The sequence below is a fragment of the Rana temporaria genome, chromosome 1, assembly GCF_905171775.1.
Source record: "Rana temporaria chromosome 1, aRanTem1.1, whole genome shotgun sequence".
Taxonomy (NCBI): Eukaryota; Metazoa; Chordata; class Amphibia; order Anura; family Ranidae; genus Rana; species Rana temporaria.
In genome coordinates, this window is record NC_053489.1 from 365,943,351 (window position 1) to 365,962,249 (window position 18,899).

The 18,899-nt window shown below is 42.5% G+C and overlaps 1 protein-coding gene across 1 annotated transcript in view; it reads left to right on the plus strand.

The window, feature by feature from the left end:
* GRIN3B (glutamate ionotropic receptor NMDA type subunit 3B) overlaps positions 1-18,899 on the plus strand; it is a 220,965-nt gene that overhangs the window by 155,789 nt on the left and 46,277 nt on the right. Inside the window, exon 5 of the mRNA XM_040322193.1 lies at positions 11,837-11,952. Within this exon, the coding sequence (XP_040178127.1) occupies positions 11,837-11,952 (116 nt within the window). The remainder of the gene's footprint in view (positions 1-11,836; positions 11,953-18,899) is intronic.

Sequence of the window (18,899 nt, forward strand, 5' to 3'; positions counted from 1 at the left end):
TCTCTGCGTTGTACACGCACCCCGGCCCGGAAGGCCGTTTGCCGGGGCGTCGTAGAGTGGCTACCTTAAAGGTGGGCGCCACACAAGGAGAAGACCAGGAAAATGGCGTCTGTCCCATAAATACCCTCCCCCAGCATGCACAGCGAGGCAAACTCCTCCTGATAGGCTGCTGGTGAAGAGCACCCAATCCTTGACTCCACTGCTTCCACCTGCCGACCTGGGGTGTGATCAGCACCCCAGAAACGACAGAATGAGCCCACAGCACAGCCAAAGCTGAGACAGAGGCCCAAATTTGAACAAATCAACATGGTCAGAGTTACCGAACTCTCTGACCCCCCTCTAAATTTAACCTAGCACTGGTTCTGGAAAGTAACCAGGCGCTACACATAGATGAATACCAAAATGAATTGGAATACACCGAAAAGCATGTACCGTATTTATCGGGGTATAGCGCGCTCCCGCGTATAGCGCGCACCCCTAAAGTTGCCCCGAATTCCTGTGGAAAAAAGTTTTTTTGTACTTACGTTTTGGTGTCTTGCGCGGCGTCCATCGGCGGCTTCGTCGGGGCCGGCGTCTGTCTGCGGCTTCGGGTGTCCTCTTCGTCGGGTCCGGCGTCCTTCTGTGGCGTCCTCCCCGCTCATTTCCCGCGCCGAGTTTGAATACTGCGCCGACATATACAGAGCGCAGTACACTCGTGTATCGTCGGGCAGGCTCGGCAACTCTCGCGCTCACGTCCTGTACGTCCAGGACGTCAGCGCGAGAGGACCCGAGACTGCCAGACAATACATGAGTGTACTGCGCTCGGTATATGTCGGCGCAGTATTCAAACTCGGCGCGGGAAAGCAGGTATCGGCGTATACCGCGCACCCACGATTTTGCCCTGATTTTCAGGGCAAAAAAGTGCGTGGTATACGCCGATAAATACGGTATATTAGTTAATAGAAACAAAAACAGGCAAAAATAGAGAAGAGAAGTAAGAAAAAGAGTAATATAGGTAAAGAGCAGAAAAACTCTAATTAGATAATTAGATGTATTCCAATTCATTTTGGTATTCATCTATGTATTGCAGTATTTCCTGAAACTTTTGCTTTGTAATGCAGATATATTTCCGAAACTAAGTTCTGAATAACCATGATCAGTTATCTTTCGGCAGAAGGTACTGTTATTTATACTTTTTCAACTATTCCAATTGAGATTTGATTATTGTCTATTTTGAGACATTGCTTAATGTCCGCTACTGTTGTGTCCTTTGACCTTCATTCTACCATCATATAATTGTTTTGGTTTCTATTATGGGGGATATATATTTTTTAAATGCGACCCTCCCTCTTTCCATCCTTCTTTTCTCCCCCTCCCCTGTTTTTATTTGGGTCGTCTATTTACTTCTGCACGGACGCCCCGGGCAGTCAGACATGAGTTTAATCAATAGCTCAGTGTCTTTCAGCCCTGCTTTGGGAGTGCTATCCATATCGGCGTTTTCCAATGGTTATAGGTGTATTTTTCCCTCCCTTATAGTCTCCTGGGATCGTTAATGTGTTTACCCACATATTTACATCTCCAGCCCAGCTGACCTTTAATCCCTCTGCACATATGGGATTTAAAAATATGGCTCTTGCAGCCTCTTCCGGTCTGCAGTATTGTCCATTGCCCTTCCCATTGGGCTGGTGGCATGCTGTTTGCCACGCCTCCCTTCTCTGAAAGTGTCTGCCGTGGCGATGACGTCAGACGCCGCTGCGTCTGGGATGAGTTAAAACCGGCGTTTGTAGCTGCTATTTTCTGCCATTCCTGTGCAGCATGAGTAGAGTTCACATCGCTTATGCTCCATCTCTTTTCTATCCACCTTTAATTTGAGCTGCAGTGGTTTCTTGATGGTTTATGGTTTTATATTTTTGTTATTATAGGTCCTCATTTGCTACTTTGACTGTGGATAAACACTGCAGTTACCCTTTGGCTGCTTTGAGTTTTTTTGCTGTATGGATAGGATTCAGGATTTGGATCATCATACAGAATATATTAACATCAAATATTGATTCAACCACACATTACATCTTAATCTTAAGGTAAATTCTGTTTACCCAGTGCTATGCACAATACATCCTCTTAACAAGGGATTCAATATATATTTTACCTATTCTTCTTTTTCTCATTTGCAGGGTTTTGTGAGGCACCCCTTTCTTTCAGGGGATTGTTGGTGGGGGATTTCTTGTGGCGTATTTTATCGTACATTTCCACCATATGTATATTTTAAACAAATTCAGTTCTCCTATTTTCGCTACCTGGTAAGACTCTGATCATGGTTTTCAGCTTTTGTAATTTACCACATATGCTACATACATATGCAATAATCTATAATTATGTCCTTTTTTCTTGATTGATTTGTTTCCCGTTAAATCATTTGTCATTGAATTTTTTCTTTGTAAATTAAAACTACACGTATATGTTTTTCAAGTATTTACATAAGCACTCATATTCTGTCTTTACTTCTAGTACATAATAAACACCATTTAATCATCTCCTGAAGAAGCTCCATCCGGAGCAAAACATGTCGAGCGTATTGGCTCCTTATGTACCTGTTTAGGATTAAGTAGGCTCTCTGAATATGTATTGTCTCATTATATCATTTAAAATTTTTGTAATAAAAATGTTCTATCTTAGCTCGTTATAATAGAAGGAAAATAGAATTTTAGGCAGCACAAATCCAAACTTTACTTTGAAAGTTATAGAAAATCATAGAAACTTTGAGTTTAAAAATAGCTTGGATGGCAACAATAAACATTGTGTTTTTGTTGCTTTTTTAACAAAGCTAGGTTACACTATAATAAAAAGCACTTGCAGTTTTGAGGTTGACATTTAAGCTTCTGCAAAAAAGCTGAGCAACAGCGTTCATGGTGACATTTCTATTCATTTTGGTAAGATCAGTGAACAATAAATTCCAGCTGATTGCTATTAATTACTGCACTTTGCAAAGTAAAGGGTCATATCACATATGATAAACCGATATTTACATTTTTGGTATACAATGGAGAGTGGAATGGAAATGACGAGAGCTTTGTGCTTTCCTGGGTTTGCATACCTACTGTTACCATAATGAGGAGGTACTGCTTTCCCTGTCGAAATGATGTTAATTTTAAATGATTGAAAATGCAATTAGAGATGTTTGGACATAAAAAGTTGGATGGAACCACCCAAATCTCCCACATGAACAGAAAAAAGAGCCAGAAATTATATCTCCTTGGTGGTGTATTCATAATATGGAAGTAAGAGTTTTTTAAGGATAAATAGAAGCTGCCATTATTAAACTGTCCTTTATTAACCACTTCACCCCTGGACCATTTGGCACTTTTTGCGATTTGGCACTGTGTCGCTTTAACTGACAACTGCGCGGATGTGCGACGTTGCTCCCAAACAAAATTTACGTCCTTTTTTTCCCCACAAATAGAGCTTTCTTTTGGTGGTATTTGATCACCTCTGCGGTTTTTATTTTTTGCGCTATAAACAAAAAAGAGCGGCAATTTAAAAAAAAGCAATATTTTTTACTTTTTGCTATAATAAATATCCTACAAAAAAATATCTAAAAACATTTTTTTCCTCAGTTTAGGCCGATACATATTCTTCTACATATTTGTGGTAAAAAAAATTGCAATAACCATTTATTGATTGGTTTGTGCAAAAGTTATAGCATCTACAAAATAGGAAATAGTTTTATGACATTTTTATTAATATTTTTTTTCTCACTAGTAATGGCGGCGATTAGCGATTTTATCGTTACTTCGACATTATGGCAGGGACATCGTACACTTTTGCCGCTATTTTTGGACCATTCACATTTACACAGCGATCAGTGCTATAAATATGCACTTATTACTGTGTAAATGTGACTGGCAGTGAAGGGGTTAACCAGGAGTGGGCGCTGGAGGGGTTAAGTGTGTCCTAGGGATGTGTTCTAACTATGGGGGGCGTGGCTACGTGTGTCACGATACTGATTACTGCTCCCGAGTACAGGGAGCTGTTATCAGTGTCCTGTTGCTAGGAAGAATGGAGAAATGGTTTACATTAGCATTTCCCCGTTCATCCTCTCCGTGAGAAGATCGTAGGTATCCCAGCGGACATCGAGTCCACGGGACCCGTGATCACACTCACAGAGCTTGCAGCGGGAGCGCGCTAAAGGCGAAGTACAGGTACGTTAATATGCCTGTACGTGCCATTCTGCCAACGTATATCGGCGTGAGCCGGTCGGCAAGCGGTTAATTCTAGCTCCCCGGATGCCCTTTTAAAGCTCTGATGTCAATGCAGTCAATAACCCAGAAGTAGTACAGAGATAAGTAGTTCTAACATTCATTGTTAAGATGTTCATTCTGGAACTGTGATTGGAATATACCAAACTCAGTCTCAGGTATCTAGCATTTTAGGAAGGAGGACTGCAATGGCAGAGCCGATATCTCTCTCATGACATACTTTAAGACATTTAAGTCCAAAAGACATTGTTTTTCACTGAAATATTACTATTGAATGGACTGCTTTTTTTATACAGTAACTTCATGCACCATAAATCCATAATGAACATGAAATAATAGGATTTTTTAATACAGCTTACCTGTAAAATTATTTTCTTGGGAATACATCACGGGACACAGAGCCTTAATTACTTAATGTAGTCACCACAGGTGATTGGACACTGGTAAACCCAATTCAAATTGAGTTCCTCCCCTATATAACCCCTCCCAAATGGAGAGTACCTCAGTTTTGTAGTAAAGCAATAAGTGTCCCATGATGAATTCCCAAGAAAAGGGTTTTACAGGTAAGCTGTATTAAAAAATCCTATTTTCTTGCTTATACATCACGGGACACAGAGCCTTAATTACTTAATGGGATGTCCCTTAGCAATGCTAAAATTGAGGGGAGGGAGACACATATCAGAAATAAGACCGCCATCGGGCCAGAGGATCTATACTGCTGCCTGCAGTACACTATGCCCGAAGGCGGTATCCTCGTACCCTCTCACATATACCTGGTAGAACTAAGTAAATGTATGGACCGAAGACCATGTAGCAGTCTTACAGATCTGAGCTATGGAGGCTTGGTGATGCACTGCCCACGAAGTACCAACTGCACTAGTTGAGTGCGCTTTCACCTGAAAAGAAGGAATCTTCTTTTCTAAACCATAGGCCTGAATAATGGCTTGTTGAATCCAACATGCAATAGTAGATTTCAACGCTGCCTGGCCCTTTCTTGGGCCCTGTGGCAGAATAAACAGACAATCAGTCTTTCGTATCTGAGCTGTAGCTTGCAGATAAACTTTTACAGCTCTTACAACATCTAAAGAGTGCAGACTCTCTTCCTCCGCAGACTGCGGATCTGGAAAAAAAGACAGTAGGACTATATCTTGATTCAGGTGAAATTCTGAAACCACCTTAGTTAAGAAAGTCAGATGAGGATGCAGCACCACCCTGTCATCATGATAAATCATATACGGTTCTTTACATGAAAGAGTCGCCAACTCCGATACCCTCCTTGCTGAGGATATGGCTACGAGAAAAAAAAAACAGTTTCTTTGTCAAAACAGTTAAAGAAGCATGGTGTAATGGTTCAAAGGGTAATTTCTGTAAAACAGACAATACCAAATTCAAATCCCATGGTCACACAGGGGACTTAACCGGCAGATTCATGCGTAGTGCTCCCTGAACAAAGGCCCGGACTAGGGAATGAGAGGCAAGCAGTTTTTGAAAGAATACAGACAAGGCCGAGATTTGGCAAGAATCCTATTAATGGCATACTTCCTAGGGTGCCAACTTCTGGGTTCACCAGGAAACATATGCCTTCCAGATTCTGTAGTAGATGAGCCTGGAGGCCAGCTTCCTAGCATTAACCAGAGTGGATAGGACTGGACCTGAGAGCCCACGTTTTCTCAGAATGTGGGTCTTAACAGCCAAACCGTCAAAGTTAGACATTGCAAGGCAGGATGGAATATTGGATCCTGTGATAGTAGGTCCGAGCATAGTGGGAGAACCCAAAGTCTTCGTTCTGCCATCCTTACAATTTCTGCATACCAGGGTCTCCTGGGCCAAGCCAGGGTGACCAAAATCACCGGCTCTCCTTTCCTCTTGACTCTCTGAAGGAATCGTGGGAGAAGCGGAACTGGAGGGAAGGCATAAATCAGAAAATATCGATCCCATTAAATTTTCAGGGCACCCGATCCTTGAGCACAAGGATCTCTTGGTCTTGACACAAAGTTGTCCAGTTTTGTGTTGAATCTGGAAAGCAACAGGTCCACATCTGGGGTACCCCATTTCTGACATACGATTTGAATAATGTCGGGGGAAAAGAACATTCTCCTGGACTCAGCTGCTGGTGGGTTAAAAAAATCTGCTTGCCAATTTTCTACCACTGGAATGAAGACCGCAGACAGGCAAGGAATATGCCTTTCTGCCCAGGACAAGATGTGATTCACCTCTCTTTGAGCATCCAGACTTCTGGTGCCCCCTTGGTGCTTGATATAGGCCACAGCCGTAACATTGTCAGAACTGTATCCGAACAGGACAACCGTGCAGTCTGTAAGACCAGACTCTGAGGGCCAGATGAATTGCCTGAATCTTCAGAATGTTGATGGGTAGGAGCTTTTCGGCACCGAACCACTTCCCCATGGCAGATTCTTCTTCTAGAACTGCCCCCCAGCCAAGAAGGCTGGTGTCTGTGGTTACCAATTTCCAGGTAACCGGAGTAAAGGATTTTCCTTTTGACAGATGTTGGAGGAGCAACCACCAATTGAGGCTCTGGCGAACCTTTGGAGATAAGATCATAGGAAGGTCCAGGGCCTGAACATCTTTGTTCCAAGCGGACAGAATTCTGTCTTGTAAAGGCCTTGAGTGAAACTGGGCGTAAGGAACAGCCTCAAATGAGTCTACCATCTTTCCCAATAACTTAATGCATAGACGGATGGAAGGCCTTCTTTTTGCCTTTATCACTCGGACCAAGTCTCCTATGGCTTTTCCCTTTGGCTTGGAAAGTAATACTTTGCTTTGGGATGTGTCTATAATCATGCCCAAATACTCCAGCCTTCTTTGAGGCTGTATGGACTGATCTTTGAGCAACAGATCATCCAGATAAGCTGTTACTGCTATGCCCGGTGCCCTCAGCCTTGCTAGGGCCAGGGCAAGTATTTTCGTAAACACTCGAGGTGCCGTAGCCAGCCCGAAAGGAAGGGCCAAAAATGAAAGTGGCGCTGATCCACCGCAAACCTTATAAATCTTTGGTGAGTGGGGAATATTGTCACATGTAGATATGCATCTCTGATGTCTATTGATGCCAAGAATTCTCCTCCCTGGAGGGTGGAGACAACTGAACGGACAGACTCCATGTGAAAGGATCAGGTGTTCAGAAACTGATTCAGGCTTTTCAGATCTAGGATAGGTCTTACATCCCGTTTGGTTTTGGAACCGTGAAAAGGTTGGAGTAAAACCCTGAGCCTTTGGGGCTAATTCTATGACAACAGGTGTTCCAAGGCCAAAAAAAGGCCTTTTTTTTCCTGGATCTTTGGCAATTCTTGATCTCAGAAACTGGGGTGGCGGAAGTTCTCTGAATTCCAGCTTGTAGCCTGAGGAAACAATGGAGATGACCCACTTGTCCTGAACTTCATCCCACCAGGTGTTTGCAAATTGCAGCAGCCTTAGCCTTAGCAGCAGCCTCAGCCGAGCGGGAGCATCCCTTCATAGGGAAGTTTTGGGGTTCTGCTTGAAAGTTTTGTAGTTCTTTTCTACCCTTGGCTCTGGGCCTTTCTCCTAGTTGCTAGACTGGGGAGGCACTCGCCACTGCCTTGAGAATGAGGTTCCAGGGGCTGGGGAAAGAGAACGCTTAAACGAAGGATGTTTACTCTTCTTTTTAACCGGCAACAGAGTAGACTTGCCTCCGGTAATCTTTTGGATGTATTTATCCAAATCATCCCCAAACAGGCATCCTACCCCAAAGGGATAGGAATAATGGTAGGTGTAATGGCGCTAAAAACACTAAAAAAACTTAAATACAATAAATAATCCTCATCACTAGACCCATAAAGTAATTAAGAAAGTTTTGTGGTGAATCCTCCAATGGATATGAATAAAATGTGTTCCACTCTGGGTCAATCCTGGAATACCATCCAACATCAACAAAAAATGTGGAGGGTATTAGTAGTGGTAGATAATAATACGTAACTAATGATTAGTGAACAGCTGTGCCAAACCACTGCACAATGTTGCATCAATACAATCAAAAATGAATAATTGGTAGCTTAGTGAACATAGATGATAGTGAAAAACAAATCCAGTATAATTAAAATCACCAAAGGCAGTAGTCCATTAAAGTGCAGCGTGCAATGATTAAAGTGCAAAAATTACAAAGTGATCCGAAGTAATTTAAATGACATGCACAAATGAGCATGAAAGTTACTTTAACCTCAATTGGTGGATTGTTTGAGACATTGTTACCATCTCAATATTGTTTGTTTCACTGGACATTTTTTCACATATAGATTTCATTTTCATGCTCATTTGTGCATGTCATTTAAATTACTTCGGATCACTTTGTAATTTTTGCACTTTAATCATTGCACGCTGCACTTTAATGGACTACTGCCTTTGGTGATTTTAATTATACTGGATTTGTTTTTCACTATCATCTATGTTCACTAAGCTACCAATTATTCATTTTTGATTGTATTGATGCAACATTGTGCAGTGGTTTGGCACAGCTGTTCACTAATCATTAGTTACGTATTATTATCTACCACTACTAATACCCTCCACATTTTTTGTTGATGTTGGATGGTATTCCAGGATTGACCCAGAGTGGAACACATTTTATTCATATCCATTGGAGGATTCACCACGAAACTTTCTTAATTACTTTATGGGTCTAGTGATGAGGATTATTGTATTTAAGTTTTTTTAGTGTTTTTAGCGCCATTACACCTACCATTATTCCTATCTGTCTTGAGTGTGAGAACACTTTCCGTCGTGGCTGCTATTTTTTAATTTTAGCTTCCTTTTAGTTTAGAATTACCCTTGATTAGGTGGATTTGCGCATTGGTTCCCCCTCTTATCCTACCCCAAAGGGAAACGCTGCCAAGTATCTTTTGCAAGAAACCTCGGCTTCCCAATGTTTCAACCAAAGGGACCTGCACATGTATACCAGCAGGAGATTCAAGCGGGATGCTTGCTAAACAGAGTCCATAATCGCATCAAACGCAAAACACAGGGCCTTAGAAAGGTCCTCGTAAACCTCAATCTACTCTGTAGGGAGGAGGTTAACTATATGCTTCATTTGTTCTTTAACTACTTGCTGACCGTGCACCGTCATTATACGACGGCAGGTTGGCTCTCCTGGGCGAGAGCCCGTAGCTATACGGCGGCTCTTTGAGCGGCCACTAGGGGCGCGTGCCCCCCGCCGGAGGTGCGCGTGCGCGCCCCCCGCTCGCCCCCGACTCCCGTGCGTGTGCCCGGCGGGCTCGATCGCTGCCGGCACCCGCGATTGCTCGTTACAGAGCGGGTGACCGGGAGCTGTGTGTGTAAACACACAGCTCTCGGTCCTGTCAGGGGGAGAAATGCTGATCTTCTGTTCATACAATGTATGAACAGAGGATCAGTGTTTCCCCTAGTGAGTCCACCCCCCCCACAGTAAGAACACACCCAGGGACTTAACCCCTTCCCCGCCCCCTAGTGTTAACCCCTTCACTGCCAGTGGCATTTTTATAGTAATCCAATGCATTTTTATAGCACTGATCGCTATAAAAATGCCAATGGTCCCAAAAATGTGTCAAAAGTGTCCAAAGTGTCCGCCTTAATGTCGCAGTACCGAAAAAAAACGCTGATCGCCGCCATTACTAGTATAAAAAATATATTAATAAAAATGCCATAAAAATACCCCCTATTTTGTAAACGCTATAACTTTTGCGCAAACCAATCAATAAACGCTTATTGCGTTTTTTTTTTTACGAAAAATATGTAGAAGAATACGTATCCTCCTAAACTGAGGGAAAAAAATGTTTTTTTATATATTTTTGGGGATATTTATTATAGCAAAAAGTAAAAAATATTCATTTTTTTAAAATTGTCGCTCTATTTTTGTTTATAGCGCAAAAAATTAAAACCGCAGAGGTGATCAAATACCACCAAAAGAAAGCTCTATTTGTGGGGAAAAAATGACGTCAATTTTGTTTAGGAGCCACGTCGCACGACTGCGCAATTGTCAGTTAAAGCGGCGCAGTACCGAATCGCAAAAAGTGCTCTGGTCTTTGGGCAGCAATATGGTCCGGGGGTTAAGTGGTTAAGGAACTGACATACACCAATCGCTGCAACTGTAGGTTATACTACAGCACCAGCCATAGAGGAGGAGGCTTTCAATAAAGATTCCAGCTTCTTATCAGTTGGATCCTTAAAGCCCTGTGCATTGTCTATAGGACAGGTCAGGCTTTTGTTTGCACAAGAAAGAGCTGCATCTATAGCAGGTACACCCATTTCTTAGCGAAACCTTCCTCCATAGGATAAAGGAGGGAAAATTGCTTAAGAGGAGAAAACAGGCGACCATCATGGTGGCACCCAAGGCAAGGAGGAAGGAAGAGCAGATCACTGGGGTTTCTTGGGGGGACCCCTGTATGTGTTTTTTGTGGCAGAGCCTGCAGCGGAGGAGGTGAGTGGTGTTTAACTGACCGACTTCACTGAGCCTTTCCTAGATGGCTATGTAAGAATACACCAGGTATGTACTTACTCCCTCTAGTGGTGAAAACCAGGAAAGGACATCCTACTCACAGAAGATAACATTGATTTAAAAATTATCCTCTCTTACCTTATCCACGCCGCAGGAAATCTACTAAAAAGTAGATCCAGCTTTCACCCATCACTGCGGGTATGTTGTGCCAACCTTCAGGTTTACCAAGGGTTCCTACTTAGAGGAACCTCATACCTGGACCTGTAGAAGACTCTGCCAGTAACTTTTCGTGCCACAGTTGCATTAGTACACCAAAGCCTGGATCCCAGACCCCAGACCTCCACAGATAGACATTACAGGCAAACCTCATTTCTTCTTTACACGAGGCACGGGTACCACCCATCTTAGGCTTTTGATATTGGCCCAAGGTATGGATCCAGTTATAGCTCCTAGGCCTCCGCAGAAGACCATCAAAAGAGCTTTTTCTTCTTAGCACATGTTCAACATGACCAACCACCTTAGACACTGGCAAAAAAACTGAGGCACTCTCCATTTGGGAGGGGTTATATAGGGATGGAAATCAATTTTAATTGGGTTTACCAGTGTCCAATCACCTGTGGTGACTACATAACCCATTAATTAAGGCTATGTGTGCCGCGATGTATGAGCAAGAAATCATAGCAGTGTTAGATGATTGCCTTTATTTACACATGTTAAAAAATTGAAGTAAGGTATATTGGCTAAGAAAGGTGACAAATCACATATTTTTTCTCTCCGGTCTTCTCTCTTTGGGGGTGTTTAATTTTCTCACATATTCACATATATAAAATTAGTGTGGATGTGTTTTTTGCCAGGGAAAAGAAAGGTCTGTAAATGAGCAGATCACATTATCATCTGATTTCTATCTAATGTCTATAGTCAGCTTAACTTCCATACTGAAAAAGAAAAATCGTATACCACACTAATGTGTTTTAGACAAAAATTGGAAAATGTTTTGTGGCAGTGGATTTATTTTAGAAACAAAAGCTTTTTATGCACAAGTGAGAGGTATTAAATTGTAGAGACATTAAAATAAAGCTATTACTGTAGATAAAATGTATTAACCAATATAAACTGAATAGCATCAGAATAAAAATGAAATTTGGTATTGTTATTTCAGAACAGATCCCCCGATCCTTAATGCTTTTATCATGGATAAAGCTCTGCTGGATTACGAGGTATCCATAGATTCAGACTGCAAACTGCTGACTGTGGGGAAACCATTTGCAATAGAAGGTAATTCAGAGTGCAATTTTAGGTTTTAAACTCTATTTATCAGGGTTATCTAGGCCACACTCAGCCACACATTTGCATGTCTACACATTTAAAGCCTAGGAGCAGCCAAAACATAAAAAAATAAAATAAAAAAAAAGTCAGCACAAGGGACATAACTTACAGTATTATATGTCACTTGTGCTGATACCTACTCGGTAAAATCTTCCCCCATCTGGCCCCCTGCTCCTTCCTTCCTCCTGATCCTCTACTTTGACTATGACAGCTAGCAGGATCTTCTCCCCCCGCTAGCTGTCACAATTTGAAGAAAAACTTTGTGGCTGTTGGCTTGTAGTTTTTAATGAACTACCACAGCACTGTAGATCGCCTTGGTAGTTCATTGAGTCTTCCTGTGAGATTGTATCTGCTTACTCATATGATGTATGGGCACACAGATACACTGACAGGTTTGCTGGAGACCTGCATGGCACCAGCGATCTGCTGATTGCTGGTGCAATGCTTTAGTGGCTCCATTAACAATAAATAATGCATGTTTTTTTACCTACAAAAAGACTTGCATATATTCATTTTTGATAAAAGATTAATTTATCCTTTAACATCTCCCAACCCTTCACTACCCTCTAAATCTGTTTAGGCTTGGCCAGGCTTGGCCATCCCTGCTTAGCCTTTTCATACAACAAACTCTGTTATTGGTGGACATGGCCAAAGTTCCATCAATGGAGCCTACAGACACACAACTATTGACACTCAAAGCAACTCTTTGGCTATAATCACCTCTTTTACAAGTAGCATTTCATTGTTTTAGTAATCTGGCTTTAATTATTGTGACAGTGTATAAAAAATCTTACATAAAATGACTGCATTACTTCTGCTGAAAATTCTGTGCCACCAATACAGGGAAAATCTGCCTCTTTGCCATTGATACCATTAAGCACAGGCTTACTGTGCCTTATGGTCTTGTAGGTGGTTTGGCGTAGACAACCTAAATATTGGTACACCTAGACTTCACTACTAACAGTAAGATGGGGGTCACCTATTAGCAGGGCTAGACTGGGACAAAAATTTGGCCCTGGACTTCATCCAGACTGGCCCACTTAAATTTGGAGTGTCCCCATCAGCAGACCCCTTAAATTTTAAGTGTGCCCATCAGAAGCCCACTTACATCAAAGTGTCCCCATCACCAGCCTCCTTACAGCAGAGTGTCCTCATCACCAGTCATCACCAGTCTCCTTACATCAGAGTGTCCTCATCACCAGCCTCCTTACATCAGAGTGTCCCCATCACCAGTCTCCTTACATTAAAGTGTCCTCATCACCATCCTCCTTACATCAGAGTGTCCTCATCACCAGCCTCCTTACATCAGAGTGTCCTCATCACCAGCCTCCTTACATCAGAGTGTCCTCATCACCAGCCTCCTTACATCAGAGTGTCATCATCACCAGCCTCCTTACATCAGAGTGTCCCCATCCCCAGCCTCCTTACATCAGAGTGTCCCCATCCCCAGCCTCCTTACATGAGAGTGTCCCCCCTCCCACTTGTACTCACAGTTCTGAAGGCAGCTTCTCTTCTTCCTCTCTCCAGTCATGTGATAAGTGACAAGTGAAAGTCTGTCGGCTGTCTATCACCCCCTGCAGGCTGGAGGGAGCAGATATCCTAATTCTCTCCCCAGCAAGTGTTGGGAGCTGCTCCTCCTGACAGGAGTGGAATCGTGTTCACTCACTGTCAGAGAGGAGCGGTGCCAAGACTGCACCTGATCAGCCCACTGAGCCATCAGCCCACCGGGAAACTCCCGATAGTCCCGATGGCCAGTACATGCCTGCCTATTAGATCTGGTAACCATGCCTGAAGAAGTAAAGTAAGTTGTCCATTTTTCAATCATCAAGATTCACACTATCTTTTCACATAAGATTTTGTTTAAAAAAAATTGTGAATCTTGGATGAAAATTGTGTGACTTTTGGGTAAAAACATTAATAAATAGAACCCTACATGCATGTCTTTGAAAGCTTGCACATCAAATATATTCAGTTAGCCACAGTGCTTTAAGTGGGCCAAAAGAGGTGCCGGTACTCTATTAGGCGCCGGTGCTCCCCCCCCCCCCCAATACTGAACATGAAAATACCCTTAGAAAGTACCCTGAAAAAGAGCTACTGTAGAAAGAGCTACTGAACAAAAATGCTAAATTCAGGTAAGTGCTTTTTACAGGGAAAGGGGTGACAATGGGCACAGTGGCATCATGGGGCACAGTGGTGACAAAGGGCACAGAGGTGACAATTGGCACAGTGGCATCATGGGGCACAGTGGTGACAATGGGCAGAGTGGCATCATGGGGCACATTGGTGACAATGGGCACAGTGGCATCATGGGGCACCAGTGGTGACAATTAAAGGGCGCAGTGGTGACAATTGGCACAGTGGCAACAATTGAGGGGCACAGTGGCTGCATTTAATGGCATGGCACAGTGGTGAAAATTTATGGAACAGTGGCTGCGTTTGATGGCACAGTAGCTGCGTTTGATGGCATGGCACAGTGGTGACAATTGATGGCACAGTTGCTGTTTGATGGCATGGCACAGTGGTGACAATTGATGGCACAGTGGCTGCATTTGGTGGCATGGCACAGTGGTTGCATGTGATGGGCACAGTGAGGCTTCAATTTTTTTTTTTTTTTGCACCCCCCCCCCCCCAAATTTTGAGCACCAGCCGCCACTGTTCCAGACATTTGTAATGTTTGTAGATCCTGGGACACACACACACATGTGTGAAGGTAAAGTGTCTGCAGGGAAAAGTCAGGGAAGGGAGGGGGAGAGATAACAACCATCTGAGAGGAGCAGTGTGACAGGCAAAGATGAATGGATCTGTGTGAGGACGACAGGGAGCAGGACGGCCGGCCAGATAGTGGCTGAGGAAGGGAGGAAGATGCCAGGGAGAGAGAGAGAGCATTGCAGACACAGCCAGAACTGACCTGTAAAGCCAACGTGAGGAGACCTGTTACCACTGCTGCCCGAACCTGCTGGGAGGAAACTTCAAAGGCCCCCCATGCACCTAGGACCCCTGGGCAGTTCACAGAAGTGCCTGTGCATTAAGACAGGAAAGCCCTCCCCCGCTCTCACAGTGTCCCCCAGCTTTTAGGGAGAGGAAAGCAGGCAGCGCTGGGGGGAGACCAGGCACCTATAGGAGGATCACATGTGGCTAGAACAGGGAGTCAGATCGGTGCGCTGTGACAGTTACAGAAATGATGCCGACAGGAGGGAGAGATACACAGCATCGGTTCTGTAACTGTCAAAGCGCACCGATCTGCCTCCCCATCAGCGGGCCCCACTCGGCTGCGGGCCCCATAGCGCCCGCGTGGGTCGCTATGGCGGTAGTTCCGCCACTGATCATCATATTCCTGGCCTGGGGCTGCGTTCCGGTACGGGAAACCCACGTACTGGGCGCCCGGAGAGGTGCTGGTACTCTCCAGGGCCATTTTTGGAAGTGGCGGTACTGAGTACCGCCGCGTTCCGGCCCAGTTAAAGCACTGGTTAGCCACAAAAAAGGTGTTGGGTACATTTTTACTGTCTTACTATTAGATCTAATCAGGAGATTAGTTAAGGGAGGGGGGATTAGGGAAACAAATATCCCCCTCATCCCCCCAAAGGCATTCTAATTTCCCTCTCCCAGGCAAGTCCCACAGTAACAGCAGCAACTGTCCATGAATGGTTCTCAACCTCAGCTATTACCTACGGAATTCACTGACAGCCTTCTGAGAACCTGGTCTGGTATTGTAATACTATTACAAGCATTATAATACTATAATAGCCAGGTGTCAGGATACTGTCCACAGCAGGTGCTCACTAAGACCTGGCAGTCCTTCCAGTATATAACATGGCCGCAGGAATGCATGTCACTGCATAATAGATACGCAAGGACACGCACAGCAGTGCACGGCAATGCATGCTTTCAGCCTGGATTGGCTCCAAACCGCCTTTATAAGGGAACCAGCTGCCCTATGCAATCACTGGTTGATCTTCAGCTCTCCAGAACGTTTGTCCTGTGAAACTTTGCATCTGTGGATTCCCGTTACCTACTCAGCTTGTGCCTGGACACTTTTTTTGCCTATCTCCTGGTTTGACCCCGGCTTGCATTATGGATCTGCAGCACTCCAGTGAGAACATATTTGCACAGTTCCTACAGGCTACACATGTTTCTTTGAGCCCGACACCCTATGTTATCACCTTCAGGGTTTACTGGAGCTTAGACGCAAGGGAAGTCCTCACACCACTGGCCTTCAACACCAGGTACATGATAGTATCAACCAGCCATCATGTCCAAGGCCGAGACAGGGGCTTCTCCTTCGGATGTCAAACGGTCATCGCTCTCACACCGCTCTCTAGCTGGAAGGTCACCTTTACACACTAATTCCTTCCATGACCTCAGCAGGCCAGAATCCTTCAGCTGGCCCCTGAACCTCAGCTGCATCCACAAGTGTACACTTGGCTGCGGCATCTACTTTACCTCCTTCTGAGCCAAGGGTCCCTACTCCTGAATACTTCTTAGGGAGCTAATGCAAATTCAGGGCCTTTAAGAATGCCTGGAACTTTAATTTGCCCTGCAACCCAAAACTTGTGAAGTCCACCGGTGAGGCTATGTGTGCCTCGTCCCGACGTGCAATGGTCACTTGTGCGCGCTGGGACGGAGCGCCGCGCGCACGCACAGCTCAGGGGGCGATGGGACAGCCCTGTTCGTTCTCCCCTCACTTTCCAGCCGGATCAGCTGTGCCAATGCCGGCTGATTAGAGAGGGCGGGATATTTATAGCTGTATGTCCGCTCGTCCTGACATCCACCTCATTCATCAGTTGGTTGCTGGAGCAAGCAAATGATGGGGCGTTCGTTCGGCCCATCATTTGCATGGGGTCACGCTTCATTTAAATGAATCACGCCCACTTCTACCTACTTTAAATTAGGCCGGCTTACGCCTACGAATTTACGTTATGCCGGTGCAACGTTGGGAGCATTTGCTTTGTGAATACTGTGCTCGCCGCTCTGCACTACGTCGGCTTGGCGTATATTCGATACGCTACGTTGGCATAACTATGCGCCGCTCACTGTAAATCCGGGCCTTGATGTGTACATAGCTGACAGCCCTCTTAGTTTGGGACCCATTACCCAAGAAACCATCCCCATCCAAATCCGGCCATTGGGAGATTCCTGCATTTTAATGTTATCAGGTGTCCTATTTTTCGAGCCATCCTGGTAGTACCCTGGTTACAGGCACATAACCTGCATTTTGACTGGTCCAAGGGGGAAATTACTTTTACATCAAACTACTGCTTCAGGCATTGCTGCATTTCTAAACCCGTTGACTCTCCTATATGCCTTTCCATTCAATCAGTACTTAATGCCAGTCAATATGTTCCACCAATTTAAAGAGAAACTGCAGTCTGCTCACATCATTTGTCATAAAAACATATTTGCTAGACATGTGCACTGCCAAAAAAATAGTTTTTCCCGTTTTGTTTCATTCATTATTTTTATTTTTTCGGAAATTCTGAAATTTCTAAAAAAAAATCAGTTTTATTCGTTTTTTTGCTTTTTTCGGAAATTCATAAATTCGGGAAATTTTCGGATTTCCGAAAAAGCAAAAAAGAATTTTCGAAAACTCGGAAATTTACGAATTTTCGAAATTTTGAATTTGGAATTTTTAAATTTTCGAATTTTTGACATTTCGAATTTTTCAATTTTCGAATTTTCGACTTTTTCAGTTTTCGAATTTTTCAATTTTCGAATTTCGAATTTTTCAATTTTCGACTTTTTCAGTTTTCGAATTTTTCAATTTTTCAATTTCGAATTTTTCAATTTTCGAAATTTCGTATTTTCGAAGTTTCGTATTTCGAATTTTGGAATTTTTTAATTTTCGAAATTTCGAGTTTTTTATTTTTCAATTTTCGAAATACGAAAATTCGGAAATAGGAAAATATTCGGAAATAGGAAAATTCGGAAATACCAAATTTCGAAAAATACGAAAATTCGTAAATACGAAAATTCGGAAATTGAAAAATTCTAAATTTGAATTTTTTTTTCAATTTCCGATTTTTTCAATTTTCGAATTTTGAATTTTTCGAATTTCGAATTTTTCAATTTTCGAATTTCGAATTTTTAAATTTTCGAAATTTCGAATTTTTCAATTTTTGAATTTCGAACTTCCATTTTTCCAATTTTCAAATTTCGAAGTTTTCAAATTTCGAAGTTTTCACATTTCGAATTTTGGAATTTTTCAGTTTTTTATTTTTCAATTTTCGAAATTTCGAAATACGAAAATTCGGAAATACGAAAATATTCGCAAATACGAAAATTCGGAAATACCAAATTTCGAAAATTGAAAAATTCGAAATTTCGAAAATTTAAAAATTCAAAATTTCGAAAATTGAAAAATTCGAAAATTGAAAAATTTCGAATTTTTCAATTTCGAATTTTCGAAATTCGTAAATACGAAAATTCAGGAATTGAAAAATTCTAAATTTAAAACATTTTTTTCAAATTTTCGATTTTTTTCAATTTTCGAATTTTTCAATTTTCGAAATTCGGAAATACAAAAATGGAAAAATTCGAAATCTGAAAAATTCGAAATTGGAAAAGTGAAAAATTCGAAAAATTCCAAATTTGAAAAATTCAAAAATTTCGATTTTCGAATATTTCAATTTTCGAAATTTCGATTTTCAAATATTTAAATTTTCGAAATTTCAAACTTCAAAGTTTTTCAATTTTCAAATTTCGAATTTTTCAAATTTCGAATTTTCGTATTTCCGAATTTTCGTATTTCCGAATTTCGAAAATTGAAAAAATCGAAGTTCGAAAATTGAATTTTTTTTTTCAAATTTCGAATTTTTCAATTTTCGAATTTCGAATTTTTCCATTTTGAATTTTCGAAATTCGTAAATACGAAAATGCGAAAATTCTAAGTTTGAAAAATT